The sequence below is a fragment of the Magnolia sinica genome, chromosome 1 (genome assembly GCF_029962835.1).
Source record: "Magnolia sinica isolate HGM2019 chromosome 1, MsV1, whole genome shotgun sequence".
Lineage (NCBI taxonomy): Eukaryota > Viridiplantae > Streptophyta > Magnoliopsida > Magnoliales > Magnoliaceae > Magnolia > Magnolia sinica.
Genome location: NC_080573.1, coordinates 4653082 through 4667673, shown reverse-complemented (window position 1 = coordinate 4667673; position 14592 = coordinate 4653082). Strand labels below are relative to the sequence as shown.

At 41.3% G+C, this 14592-nt stretch overlaps 1 protein-coding gene across 1 annotated transcript in view; it reads right to left on the bottom strand.

Moving 5' to 3' along the window:
• Positions 1 to 2303: 2303 nt before the first annotated feature.
• LOC131223778 (uncharacterized) overlaps positions 2304 to 14592 on the bottom strand; it is a 41485-nt gene continuing 29196 nt past the window's right edge. The window contains exons 18-27 of the mRNA XM_058219313.1: positions 13113 to 13209; positions 12663 to 13028; positions 12160 to 12326; positions 8813 to 10130; positions 5829 to 5939; positions 4984 to 5195; positions 4665 to 4878; positions 3873 to 4110; positions 2894 to 3044; positions 2304 to 2797 (exon numbers count right to left, since the gene is read on the bottom strand). Coding sequence (XP_058075296.1) covers positions 2489 to 2797; positions 2894 to 3044; positions 3873 to 4110; positions 4665 to 4878; positions 4984 to 5195; positions 5829 to 5939; positions 8813 to 10130; positions 12160 to 12326; positions 12663 to 13028; positions 13113 to 13209 — 3183 coding nt within the window. The 3' untranslated portion in view covers positions 2304 to 2488. The remainder of the gene's footprint in view (positions 2798 to 2893; positions 3045 to 3872; positions 4111 to 4664; positions 4879 to 4983; positions 5196 to 5828; positions 5940 to 8812; positions 10131 to 12159; positions 12327 to 12662; positions 13029 to 13112; positions 13210 to 14592) is intronic.

Here is a 14592-nt window from a genome sequence, read left to right as displayed (position 1 = left end):
ATCCAGGATAGGCCAATGGAGAAGTGCCTGTGCCAGCAGGGAATACCAGGGGCAGTGTCACCTTCTCACCCTCGCATTCATTCTGTGGGAGTTATGGAAATCTAGGAATGGGGCCTTTTTCGATGACAGGCTGATGAATCATCTTTCGATCATTGCTAAAGTCCTCTGGTGGCTATCTACCATCAGGGAGGGAGTTGCTAATCTCAGGCTCGCCCAGCATCCCCTACCTGTGGATTGCCTTCAGTCGGTCCGCTTTTCTGGTCAGAACCATTCGGCGCCTATAGTCATCCGTTGGCAAAAACCACCCACTGGTTGGGTCAAAAATCAATGTGGACGGTTCTTCTAGAGGAAACCCGGGCCCGGTTAGGGGAGGAGGTGTCGTAGAAATGACAACGGAGATTTTCTCTTTGATTTTGCTTCAGGTTATGGAATTATGACAAACATTGGTGCCAAGTTTAGGACAGTTTATGATGGAATCCTTTTGTGCTTGGAGAAAGGTTTCTCCCAAATCATAGTGGAATAGGATTCGGATATGGTGATTAAGGTTTTCAATGAGGGGGCCAAGATTGCGTGGACATGGAAAGGTTGGAAAACCATTACTAACAGGCTCCGTGGGCTCGCCTTGGTAATTTTCAAACACGTTTATAAGGTGGGCAATAGCTCGACAAACGGCCTTGCTCGAGTGGGAAGTGTGTCCCAATCCACATCTTTTTTCTCTTGCACTGTTGATCTTCCTCGACATGTGCAGGGCATCCTTTTCCATGACAAGGTGGGGCTCAGAGCGATTAGAGAGAGGAAGTCTTAATGCGTGCCCTGGTTCCCTACCCTTTCTTTCCTTTTCTTTCTTTTGTACGGCCTTTATGATAGGTCTTCCTTGGGCTTTTTTTTCGAAGGAAGACCCGAAGCTTTGTAAATTTTGGCCCTGAATGAATATATAAGTAGACTTCTTTTGCTGGAAAAAAGAAAAAAAAGAAAAAGAGAGGGTTCAACGCTCACAATAAAGCTAAGAAGAATAACAAAAAACAAAAGCCAGTAATTCTTCCTTCTATCTCAAGAAGAGAAAATAAAATAAAAAACAAAAAGCATCTAGCATAACCCACCATGCTTGGGAGAAAAAACCCAAAAAGAATATGAGAGAATACCCGATTGTTCATTAGGGTCTCCCCACAAGATTTAAGCGTTTAACATCCAGTTGTCATCCAAACTATGTATGGATCAAATGGGTGATATTTAGGTAGATTATTAGGTCATCTTATGGTGATCTAGGCCCCAGCAGGGCTGGGTCAAGGTGAACGTAGATGACTCTATGAGAGGGAACCTGGGTCCTTCTGGAGGGGGAGGAGTAGGAAGAGACTGTAATAGGGAATTCCTATTTGCATTTGCCTTTGGGTATGGTTGCAGTTCAAACATAAGGGTGGAATTTAGGGTGATTCTGGACGGCATGGCTTAGTGTGCATAATTTGGGTTCTCGAGAGTGGAGATTACCAGCGACTCTAATTCGGCTGTGGCGGCCCTGGCCAAGGAGACCCATGGGTCCTGCTCCTTGTGGTATGGGAGGAAGAGAATAGATGCTCTTAGACACACCATGGAAGTACGAATCTCTCATACTCCAAGGGAAGCCAGCGCGGTTGCGGACGGGCTAGCCCGATTGGGTAGTGATCGAATCCCAATTGGGGCTGATCTTCCCATCTAAGGAATCCCTTCCTTCCATCATCAAGGGGCATATGTTGCTGGGCAGAGTAGGTCTAGGCTACCTTCGTGAGGTCTAATCATCTCAGGGTCTTTGCTTTCCTTTCACATACCGGGTAGGCGGGCCGCCCCTCTTTTTTGTTGCTGGCCCTGCTGGAAATAGTTCTAGCACTAGTACAGCCTTGTGCGACCTTTTGGAATTCAAAAATAAAAAATGTCCTGTTTATATATATATATATATTCAGGCTAGTAGAGTCCAATGGACTTAATGAATTGTTTAGCAGATCAGATCAATCAGAGGCTATGGGCCATCGGTAAGATTTGGGCAAGAATTCTCAATGCTGGGCATGCTCTCCCATTGACTCATATGGTGTGGGCCTTGTGAGCTTTAGATCAGCATGATTTTAGGCGTGTCTCAATGGATTCATAGTTTGGATGATACACAAATATTACAGTGAGCATAAAAATATTCCTCCAGCCAAAATTTTACTGCGACCATACACTCGACTCTAACGAATAATTAATTTCCTGTTTTTTTTTTTTAAATTTTTTTAATTTTTTTTAATTTTTATTTAAATAAATAGATAAATAAATTAAAACCTATCAGATATTACGAGCCCACCCATCCAAGACATTCAGCATGTACTATAAAGATTACTATTGTTGGCAGAACCACCCCCTGATGATATATTGGATCATGCACATTTATTCCAGTTTCCACATCCGAAAAGTGAGTGCCGAGAATGTCTCATTCATGTGAGTGCATCAGGAAACCTGGAAGCGATTGCAGCTTTCATCTCTACCTTCCATCAACGATCATCGTCATGGTAACTTGATTCACCGAGAATATTCCATTGCTGACCGGAGATAAGTGTGATTCTACATGACTTCTTCCTAGACTAAATGCAGGTTGGTTCGGTGTTGGAAGAGATGTTGACTGACCCAGCATGAGAACTACAGAAGACATGGATGGACGGTCCGTTTCGCATTCTTGCACACATAGGAGCCCCACATGGATGCAACGTAACACTTCGGACATTGAACATGGATCACCCATCGATGGATCCATCAGCTCCAGAATCTTGTCTTCTTTCCACAATCTCCATGCCTAGAACAACATAATGGTCAACCAATTTCCAATGAAGATAGATTGAATATTACCATTCAAAAGAAAGAAAGGAAAAAAGTGTTTAGATTCACTTACATATCCTAGAAGGTTTAGAAAGTGCTCATGGTAATAAAAGCTGTTGTTCTTTTTACCAGTCACAATCTCTAAAAGCAAGACACCAAAGCTAAATACATCGGATTTCTCTGAAAATCGCCCTTCCATTGCATATTCTGGGGCCATGTACCCGCTGCATTTCACCATTTTGCATATTGTACTTAGAAGAATGAAGTTTACAATAATTGAAACCAATCAAATGACTAGTTGAAGGTATAGATTGGGTGGTTCCATGTGTTTCTTTTATTACCTTTTTCTTTCCCGTTGCATTTCAAACTCAAGCTACTCTTTCATATAGCACCTTGAGTTTGAGGGAGGGTATTAGGACCGATACAGCTGTATGAAAATCGTATATCTTTACTAAATTTATTGAGAATTTTAGAACTAATCACTACTGATTGAATGGTTAGTTGTGAACTTCTTTTTCAAAAACAAGATACGAAATGGAAAGGAGGTCTTGACAAAAATGATTAACGGGTTTTCTCCACAGAAAACATCCCAACATTGTACCAGAATGTCTGATCTGTGACATTCATCAGTTAGGGCTCAGCACAACGTGCCCTCACACAAAAATCATGCTGGTCCGCTAGTCATGTGGGCCATTAGTCTACATTGAATATCAACTACTGATCAGTTGTTTTCTTCAGCTTTCCATTTTCTCATACACAAGTACTGACCGACTAGATAAATAGACTGGACTGATCTTTAAAAAAATAAAAATAAAAATAAAAATTCTGGCCTGTCCATGTTTATGGCTAGCAAGACCTCGATGAATGGCCTGGATCTTGCCATTATCCAATGTGGGAATGTTTGAGGCCCCAATCAAAGAAGAACCAATTTTCTAACATAGTTAAAACAAAAATCAAAACAGAAGGGTGAAATGATTTGTAGAGAAATGTATTTCCAACTACTGACTACAACAGAAATGAAACAGTTATTTTAGTGAAACAGCTGCACTTACTAGGTACCAACCACCCTATTAGTATTTGCAAGATTTTGATTGCCTCCAAAAATCTTCGCCATGCCAAAGTCTGAAATTTTAGGGTTCATATCTCCATCCAATAGAATGTTACTAGCCTTGAGATCTCTGTGAATAACCCTTAATCTAGAATCTCGGTGAAGATAAAGAAGCCCTCGAGCAATCCCTTCAATGATTTTAAAGCGTTTCGCCCAATCAAGCTGTGGCTGTTTGCTTGGATCTGAAGATAGAGAGATAAACATGCTTATGGACTCAATTCTATATTTGGAATGCAAATGACTTTCACCAATTGAATATGATACCATGCTTTAAATGTAATTTATAGAACGTGAAGTATAGACAATCCAACCAAGCTTTAGTTTGTGCAACAAATAGGACGTCTGATTTGGCCCATGGTGAGCCCATGGTGAAATGAAGATAACCACAGTAGCTTCCTCATCAAATGATCTTAACCATTAGGTTTGTCATATTCAGGACCTGATCTAATTAGCAATTTTAATCAGATGGCTGGGATCATCAGACAGGAGAGAGATTATGGCATGCTCATTATTTAGAGGTGTGCCACTGTTGTGTCAGATAGGTAAATATTGATATGCTTCTTGATTGTCACATTTTATTACTTATTCAATTGAGGTCTGTTTTGGTAAAAAAAAAAAAAAAAAAAGAAAGGTAAATATTGCACTGTGTAATACCTATTCTTCAAATGCATTTCCCTTTCCCTAAATAAATTCTCAATAGCGTAGCAAAGATAATTGAGTTAAAGCATGAACGAACCGAAGAGAAAGGCATCCAAGCTTTTGTTTGGCATGTACTCATATATGAGTATTTTTTCATCTCCTTCAACGCAATACCCCAACAGCCTAACAAGATTCCTGTGCTGAAGTTTTGATATCAATAAAATCTCATTCTTGAACTCTTCTACGCCTTGATTAGACCTTTCGGAAAGTCTTTTAACAGCTACTACTTGTTCTCCACCCAGCAACTTGCCCTGAAACAAGCACCAGATGATGAAAAAACACTTGGGAAAGAAAGGAATGACCTTATTTTAGGTCCATATTGTACAATAGAAATGGCCATCCTTATAAAACAGTACCTTGTATACAGGGCCAAAACCCCCCTTCCCAATCTTATTTTCATCACTGAAGTTATCTGTAGCAATTCTAATTCCAGCAAAGTGGAATAATGGTAATTCAAAACCTTTTCCATGATTCCCTCCATCTCTATGCACATTTGCAACTGAAAGATCTTTTGGTTCTTCGACATCATTCTTTATAGTAAAGCGTCTCCAGAAGTTCTTTTTCTTCTCTGGTTTTGGAGTGGACAATAAATCATAATAAATAATAATTACAGGGAAATGTTCTTAAATGAAGAAATAATAAGCTTAGAGATTTTCTAATCGATATCCCACACACATATATAAAGCATCCCACAATACATGCCAACACACGTGCCAGCATGGCATATGGGTACTAGATGCAAGCCGTTAGCTTTGAATCCTCCAACCATCATCCATTGTTTACTTGGTTTTGGTATTGGTGGCTGGAATACGAAAAGAAACTTCCAAGTCTTTCAGCTTCAAACTTTCACATATATATTTCCAAAGAAAGGAACTTAGTTTCGGACCAATACGCTTGGTGGAAGTTCGAGGGAGAGTTGTGAAGTTTTCGTTAGGGAACCAACACGTGTAAATGATCTCTACCACTTCTTTTTTTAGGCCAAAAATTCTGGCTCAGGCCGTTTGTCTGTTTGTAATATTTCAGCGGCTATTATGAGTGGACCAACATGATTTTGGTCCAGAGCATCTAACAGGTCAAACCCACCTGATAGATGACTGGGATCTTGCACCCCTGTGCTGAGCTGAGCATGCATGTGATGGCCTCTTGATGGAATACCTTATACGTGAACGTGGGCCTAGCACACATTTTTAGGAATATGTACCTCTGTTTTTATCCGTCCACATCCAAAGAAGGTAAGCGGAGCCAAGCAAGACTGCAATCCCTATAATTGTTATTACAATGATGATTGACCGTGGAAGTTTTTCTTTGTCACCTGCATTCCGAGAATTAAAAGAAATCTCATATAAAATTATTTTCTTCAAATGGTTAAAAATGTAAGAAGAATGGATAGAGGGGGTCCCTTCTGATTTAATAAGAAACTAAGATGGGTATAAAATACTCAATGAAAGGCCCCATCAGTTCATGCATGAGATCCAGTCTACCAGGTACGAAATTAATCCTAACCATCTAAAACTTTATGGAATAATCAGTCAAATCAGATCGGTGATCTTGCATAACATTTTGGATGGCTAGAATTGTCTGATCATAATGATCTTTTATCAATGGCCCAATTGTAAAGCCTGGTAATGAACCAATGGTTCAGATCAGCAAACACTGCCACCTGTAAACTTGGGTGTGACCGGATCTTCCCCAAAACTGTAAATTTTTTATATGGTCGTTGCAGGGGATGACTCTATAAGAGGTGATAATTTTAACAACTGTAAAAGTTTGCAATGTTCAGGTGGGCCACACCACGTGGACAATGTAAAGTCACAACTAAACCTCTAAATTCAAAAGGTATCACGATCAGTCTGATTTTTGGCATGTCTCTAAATTCAAAGCAAGAGTATGGAGGTTCAAACATGTGTATAGAACCATTGTACATCGAGCAAATATGTAATCAATCAAGACCGTCCAAATCAAGGATCCCACTGTTCATGGGTCTTATCCCAAAATAAGATTTAATTCACAATTCTAACTAGCTGATTAATGGACATCCGTGCAATGAGTTTAAACCATATTGAGAATTTTATTTTTAACCATCAAAGTCATGGCTAGGAAATAGACAATCAGAACCATCAATCAGTGTAAATTATGGGTCATATGGAACCTAGACTAGAATCTACGGTCTGTACAGTTTGAATTATATTATTTACATGCCACGTATGCAGCTTGTGGATGCGTACGACCAACCCTATGTGGGTGAGCAAGGTGTATGGCACATTGGCCTTCTTCGAGGAAGGCGTATCAAATTGGAAAAGTCTTTGTTTGACGGTGGGATCTTTTGGTTGTCTTTTCTTTTGTTTGCTTGAGTGTGGGGTCGTTTGGGGTGGGTTTTGAAAGATGGGGAGCGTTCTGGATGGTCTGCAGAGCCTCCTGCTCTCTCCAAACTTGTTGACCAAATCTCCGCGGGACCCACTGTATTGTATATATAACATCCACTCCGTCCATCAGATTCCATACTTCATTCTAGATACAAGAGGGTAAAATCATCCAGATCCACAACTAGTGTGGGCTACACCACAGGAGCAACGAGGATGGGACTCCAACCATAGGTTTGTGTGTGGGGCCATCATGGTGTGTAAAATTTATCAAATCTGATAATCAGGTGTAACTCAGCATGATGAAGGAAGATTCAAAACTTAGCCTGATCCAAGTTCAGGTGGGCACACTGCATGATCTTAGAGGTTTTATGAGCAGTTTTACATTGTTGGGTGTCGTTGGAATTTTCTATAGTGCTGATGATTTGTAGTTCAAATAAGGGTTCTCATCTGATGGATGGAGTGGATTTACATACACAACATGATGAGCCCTACATAGTGACGGTGTTTTACTCGTTAGGCAAAACATGTGCTGTCTACCTGGGGGTATTGAAACAAAAGAAAAGTCTTGCAGGAACGGGTCTCCAAAATCCATGACAGAGGGCGTGGTCCTCTTTCCACTTTTTTTAGGGGGCCACACTGAGATTTACATTGTTCTCGTTGGTAGGTGTCATTGGAATTTTCTGTAGGGCTGATGATTTGTATATATGGCTCAGATAAGGGTTCTCACCTGATGGATGGAGTGGATTTACATATACAACATGACGAGCCCTACATAATGTCGATGTTTTACTTGTTTGGCAAAACATGTGCTGTCTACCTGAGGGTATTGAAACAAAAGAAAAGTCTTGTAGGAACGGGTCTCCAAAACATGTGCTGTATACCTGGGGGTATTGAAACCAGTCGCCATCTACACCTAAGAAAATTTATGATATAAGAGAAATTTTGTTCCACGAATATGTGTTCCGATGTATGCTGTTTGGATACGTTATTTAAGTTATGCTGTCAGAACATGGAGTAAAAGGGAGTGTGGCATGTAACATATCCGAGGAACTTAAAATGGATAAAGGCACATGTAGTGTTTGTGGAGCGTGAAATATTGACAAAATAAACACACGTGAAATATGAAAGACGCTTGAAGATTAATAGTTAAAAATAAAAAACAAAAATAAAAATAAGAAATAAAGAAACTGTTATGCATGTGCACATATCAATAGTAAGCTTCTCTTGTCTTTACTTGGCGTTTGTTCGAAGAAAGATCATAGTAAAAGGCTCAGATGATTGAAATTGAAAAGCAAGGTTAATTGGGGCACTTTAACTTTACCAAACGCCATAATATCATCATCGTTTTTTTATCAATTGTCAGCGGTTGGAATGATCAATAGGTATTTAAATAATTCAATTGAAGAATTAAAAGCTCTTATGAAATGATGATGATACTTCCCAACCATTGGAATAATTGGTGAATGGAAGGAATTGTATCACCATTTTTATTCAATCATCATCATCACATCTTCAAAGAGCAATTAATTGGGGTCAATTACATGAATCCTGTTCGTAATTTTGCTCTATCAAGGTCCATGACTTTAGTTAGTCCATGGGTCATCAAGTCTTTTCTTCCCACTAGAAGCAGTTGGTGGAATTGTTCAACTCTAAAAAATTGCAGGAATCTTTGTAAAACATGGATTCTTATCTATCATATATAACTTAAACAATCATGATAGACTTCAGTTGTTATTCTGCTGATGATTTAAAAAAAAAAAAAATTAAAAAAAAAAATCGATTTTACTTGGGAAAATGTAAAGAAGTAGGAAAACAGACTCACCAAGTTCAGAATTGGCAAGACGAATGCAAAGCTCCTCCCCTTTGGAAGAAAATTCCTGTATATCAATCAAACTGTCGACCCATATCATGCAGTCAATCCCGCTAACGTATGCATAGGCAACACAGGAGCAGTTCTTCAAACACTCAGCTTCGCATCCTTTGGCATCATGAACGTCCAACCAATGGGCAAAATCTGGCAATTTCATCCTTCCCATCTTTAAAAACCCGTCTCCTTCCCCGACCATCATACTACTATTTCCATCTCTCTCACATTGTAATTGAGTTTTCCTCACGCACCCACCTGACCAGTTCCCCTTCCCCCATTCTTCAGCCGACTTGGGTCGGAACCCTCTCAAACATTCACAAATCGGCGAATTTGAGGGATTGCAGCTTCCGAAAAACCCACACATTCCATAAAAATCACACTGACTAACGGATTGCGACCAACCATCTAACCAGTCCTTCCTATCTTCTCTTAACACCACTTCCTTGAATATTCCTGACCGATCTACCATATACCTTAGAATGGTAGACGGGGAATCAAAACTTAAGTACATTACTCCTTCAATATCCCTATCAGGTTCAAGGGAAAATCCGTTAAGGTATACAGAATTCATGTTGGGTATCCCCACGAACACCTGCCCATTCCATTGCCCACTTCTCCAAATTGGACGAGACCCATTGTAGAGAAAAACTTGTGGTATTTTCTGTTCAAGGCCTACAGAGAACTTCCCTGGTGCCGGATCATCTGCGTTCTTCCATGATGTTAAGAACTGTTTCTTGCCTGTCTCTAGATAAACACCAATCTTCATCTTCGGCATGATTGTATCTGTAGGATGATCAAAGCTTTGCCATAAGGTTCTTCCTCGACTGTTAGCTGAAACACCTTCGGTCAAAATGAAGTTACTTGAATCTAAGAGCATAGCAGTGGAATTCTTCGAGGTGGTGGAAATGTTTGATGACCATAGAGTGTTTCTACTTCCATCAATAACCACAAGGTTTCCATCATCACCAATCGATAGGACACCAGAGGAATCTATAAGTGGGTTTTCTCTGTTAGCCACCCATACGACCGTCTGGACCGGAACATTCACATACCATATCCCAACATAGCGGCTTTTTGAGGTGCCTGGGCTGAAGAATCCTAATTCAAAGTTTCCACCTTCCGAAACTAGCGTTTGGCCATCTTTGAGAGATTGGTTTAGGGATAGGAAGTTAAGTGAAGTGCAAGATGGAGAGAGGGATAAGGAGAACAGAAAAATTAAGTAAGAAAAAAGAAGAAATCTCAGTTTTCCTGTTTTGATCCTCATACTACAATTCTAACACAAATCGGTGTTTGAAGGGTACGCTCATGGGGTTGTATCTGTTATTCATCCTCTCCTTCATTTATGATGTTATACCAAATTGAGAGGAGTTTTTCCGAAGGACCACTTTCGTGGAAACATTGTATCCACAAACTTCAACTGTTCATGTGACTGTTTTTTCAACTAAGCTATCCACAACCATGAATGATTCAATAGACAGAGATCGCATAAATCATAGAACCCTCTAAATCAAATTGGTGGGTCCCTGTGGCGGCTGTAAAAGAAAATGGGCAGTAGTCAATGTGGGCCCGACTACCATCACAGAAAAAAATAATGGTGGAGATTGGATGAAAAATCCCTTTCAGGGACTACGAATGCAATGTAGAACAAGCACCGATGTCAGCGCTGTCCATACGTGGGAAAGCTCGGTGGGCCCCACCATGATGAATGTGTTTTATCCATGTCGCCCGTTCATTTTTTCGCGACATTTTACTTCATGAGCCCATAAATGAAGCAAATGCAAAGCTCAAGTGGACCACACCACAGCAAGCAGTGGGGATAGTGACGCCCACCATTGAAACCTTCTTAGGTCCCACCATGATGTTTCTTTGCCATCCAACCTGTTCATAAGTCCACATAGACCTGGATGCAGGGAAAATACGAATATCAGCTTGTTCCGAAACTTTTGCAGCCCTCAAAATGTTTTCAATGATAAGCATTAAATCCCCACTGCTTCCTGCTGTGTAGTCCATTTGAGCTTTGGATCTGCCTCATTTTTGGAACCATTCACTAAAATTATGTGGGAAAACGAATGAACGGCATGGACAAAACAAATACATAATCGTAGGGCCCACCGAGCTCTTCCACGTATACACGGTACCAACGTTGTGTTCTACACGACCTTTGAGGCATAACCTATTCCGCATGAATTAGGAATTGACTTTTAGGCCCATTCGTCGACTAGAATGGTAAAGGCCCACCGTGAGGTACGGACCAAGTCCAATCGGTCTAATATTCCAGGGATCCGATTAGCTGCGCCCCGGCTTCACCCAAGACAGTGCGGTCCTTACTGTGGGGCCCACCTTGATGCATATATTCTATATCCATGCCATCCATCCGTTTTGACAGACCATTTTATAGCATAAGCCCAAAAATGAATCAGATCCAATTCTCAGGTGGACCATACCACAGGAAACAGTGGTGATGATCATTAACGAGCCACAAAAATTTTGAATCAAGCTGATATTTGTCTTATCCCCTTCATCCAGGTTGAAGTGACCTTATCAACAGGTTGGATATCAAATAAACATTACAGAAACATTAGTGGGCCCTAGGAAGTTTTTAATAGTGGGCCGTTCAATCTCCACTGTTTCCTATGGTGTGGTCCACCTGAGAATTGGAGCTGCTTCATTTTTAGTTCATGCTCTAAAATGATCTTTAAAAAAATGGTCGGCATGGATTTAAAATATACTCATCAAGGTGAGTCCCACCGTAAGGGCCACACTGGATTGGGTGAACCCTGGCCACAGCTAATCCTCCTTTTTTTTCTTTTTTTTTCTTTTAAAGGATCCTTTCATTCTCATTTGCAAAAATTACAAGGAAGTTTTCGGGCCCTAACAGGAAAAAGATCTGTCAGGGCCTATCGTAAGAGAAAATACCACTGACATGTACACTAGAAGAAAGGGACTCAACTCAGCCTAAATGGGTCAGCCCGGCAGCCGAGCCAAGTTAGGCAGTGGAAGTCCTATCAGGTCCCAGCTGAACAGCTCCAATACCCATTTTGTCTAGGAGTAGGCTGCCTCTGACAAGGCGAGGGAGGAGAGAAGAACGCCTGATGAATGTCGATTCTTGAGAGCTACTACCAAGACGGGCCATCCCGTCCGCCAGGTCATTAATTACCCTCTCTAAAGATATGGGAGAAAACCAGTTGAGAGGTGGATCCGAGTCTCTTGATATGGGCTACCCAGTACGCCCATTTCCAGCTAGGATGTACTACCCCATTTAGGAAATCCACAACTAGTTTGGAGTCCGATTCGACGATAACCTTCTGATGGCCAAGAGTAGCATAGTAGGAGAGCCCATCATGAATTGCTCTCAGTTCAGCAAAAACGTTTGAGCCAGGCCCATACCCAGCAGAGAAACCAAAGATAAAATCACCTACTTCATTTCTACAGATGCCCCTGCCGCCCGAGGGGCCCAGGTTCCCTCTCGCTGAACTGTCAACATTTAGTTTGAACCACCCAGACAGTGGTTTCGTCCATTTGACAATGATAGGTGTAGAGATCTGGTGGAAGGTTGACATACCTAAGTCTGCCACTGTGAATCTGCTAACAGGAGGATGCAGGACGTCAGGGTGAAGGGAGATTAGAGATGCCAACCATCTTTTCACTTTCTCCCTAATGATCGACACAAGAATTCTGACCCCCTCAAATCTGGCCGAATTCCGGGCCTTCCAAAGCTCCCATAGGATAACGCACGGTGTGATCTTCTGGAGGTGAGAAGTCCTCCCTGTAGAATTTGCAACATTCCACTAGAGAGCGAGCATACCTTCTATGGAGAGAGTGGTGTTACTGAAAATTGTAAAAATGCTCCCAAAGAAGGCCCATGTGGCAGCCGCAGCTGGGCTGTTGATGAAAACATGCCTACAGGACTCCACTGATCTGCAGCTGGAGGGGGAGTTCATGCTGCAATCACAACAGGACGCCAGTGACATGCCACGTTTCTGGATGTCCTCATCAAGTGGGATGACCCTGGGAAGAAGCCGCCAGACGAAAACAGAAATTCTGGGGGGAAGGGTAGAATGCCAAATCCAACGGGACCAATCCTTACGCATTTGTGACGAACGACAGAGATTCCAGGCAGAACACAGTAAAATTACCACGGCGGGTGAGCAGCCAGACACGACAATCCGGACTGTCAGATAAGCCTAGAATAGGAAGTCAACAATCTGTTGCGGCAGAAAGTTGGGGGTGCAAAAAAGCCAAGAACTTGGTTTACCGGGGTGGAGAGGAGATGCTGGGGGACTGGATGCGTGGCCAGCTGTGACAGCGGGCCCAGCCCTGTCCAGTTGAAAGCTAATCCTCTTCAAGTTAACCTGTACCAAACACAATTCACAACCTGAACGTGTTCAGTGGGAGTAGTCGCGCCCTATTAAAACATTCTGGATTTTATGTAACACTCAACTTGTTTTGAACAACCCATCTATTCAAGATGAACGAACACCCAAAAATCAGGCCATTTTTAAACTAAGGTGGGCCACACTAAGTAATATTTTTAGAGGTTTAAGATATGATGTTGCTATTATAGTTTTGGATTGCCTGGTTTTGGTATTCAAGGAGAAACACAAGGGGTTTCACATTATAAGGCTTATTGAATGTCAACAAAAAATCACAATGGACCCCACACATAGCATTGTTGAAATAGCTTATTTTAGGAACGTGAACTGACCTCTTGTCTTTGACCTTGTTATTTGTTCTAGTAAATCTCTGGACCTTCCATCTTCTGAAATGCTATTATGGTAGAGCCATAATCCAAAATGCACGCTGAGAAGAAAATATTGTCATTGATATTTCAGCGGAATATGGGCCGTCCAGAATAAAACTTTCAAGAGCTCATGCTTAACTTCGTGGTGTTGGTAATGTGCCAGATGGTAACCCTTAGTGAGGCCACTTGCCTCAACACTTGTGGGAAGAAAAAGTGCATGGGTTCGGTGGATTTCCGTATCGATTTAGGTGGGTGGATAGCTGACCATGGGCTCCACTGTGATGCACGTATGTCTTATATCATTGTTATCCATCCATTTTGAAAACTCATTTTAGGTTTTGATCCCAAAATTAAGCAAATCCAAGTCTCTGGTGGGCCATGATAAAGGAAACAGTGATAGTCAAGCATTAAAAACTTCTAATGGGCCACAAAAGTGTTGGAGCAAGCCGTTATTTGTGTGGTCTCTTCATTCAGCTCTTCATGACCCTGTCAAAAAGTTGGATGGCAAATAAACATTTTGGTGACCGCATGGAGTTTTTAATGGTTGTGGTATAGTCTACCTAAGATTTAGATTTGCTTCATTTTTGAGATGATGTCATGGAGTGATCTTCCAAAATGGATGGATAACATGGACGTAAGGTAGATACATCACAATGAGTGATGTAGAGTGGCGCGGACACTTTCATGTCCAAGATGGATCAGAGAAAGCCCGATCAGATGCAGAAGTCATCAAGACCGTCAGAACCTTAAAACAGGCATATCTTGCAAACTGGAATGACTTACTTGATGTGCCATATATGATTTTGGGGTAGGACGAGCTACTTTAGCCAACCAGGGTTGCCCACGCCAAATTTGCCAGATTCCATCATATCAACGGTCGAATTCCATGTTTAATTCCGTTTTTACTATAAATTATAAGTTTTACTTTGATTATAACTCTTCATCCTTTAGGCTTTAGGAGTCGCGCCCAACATGAAAAGTGTTTAGAAAAATT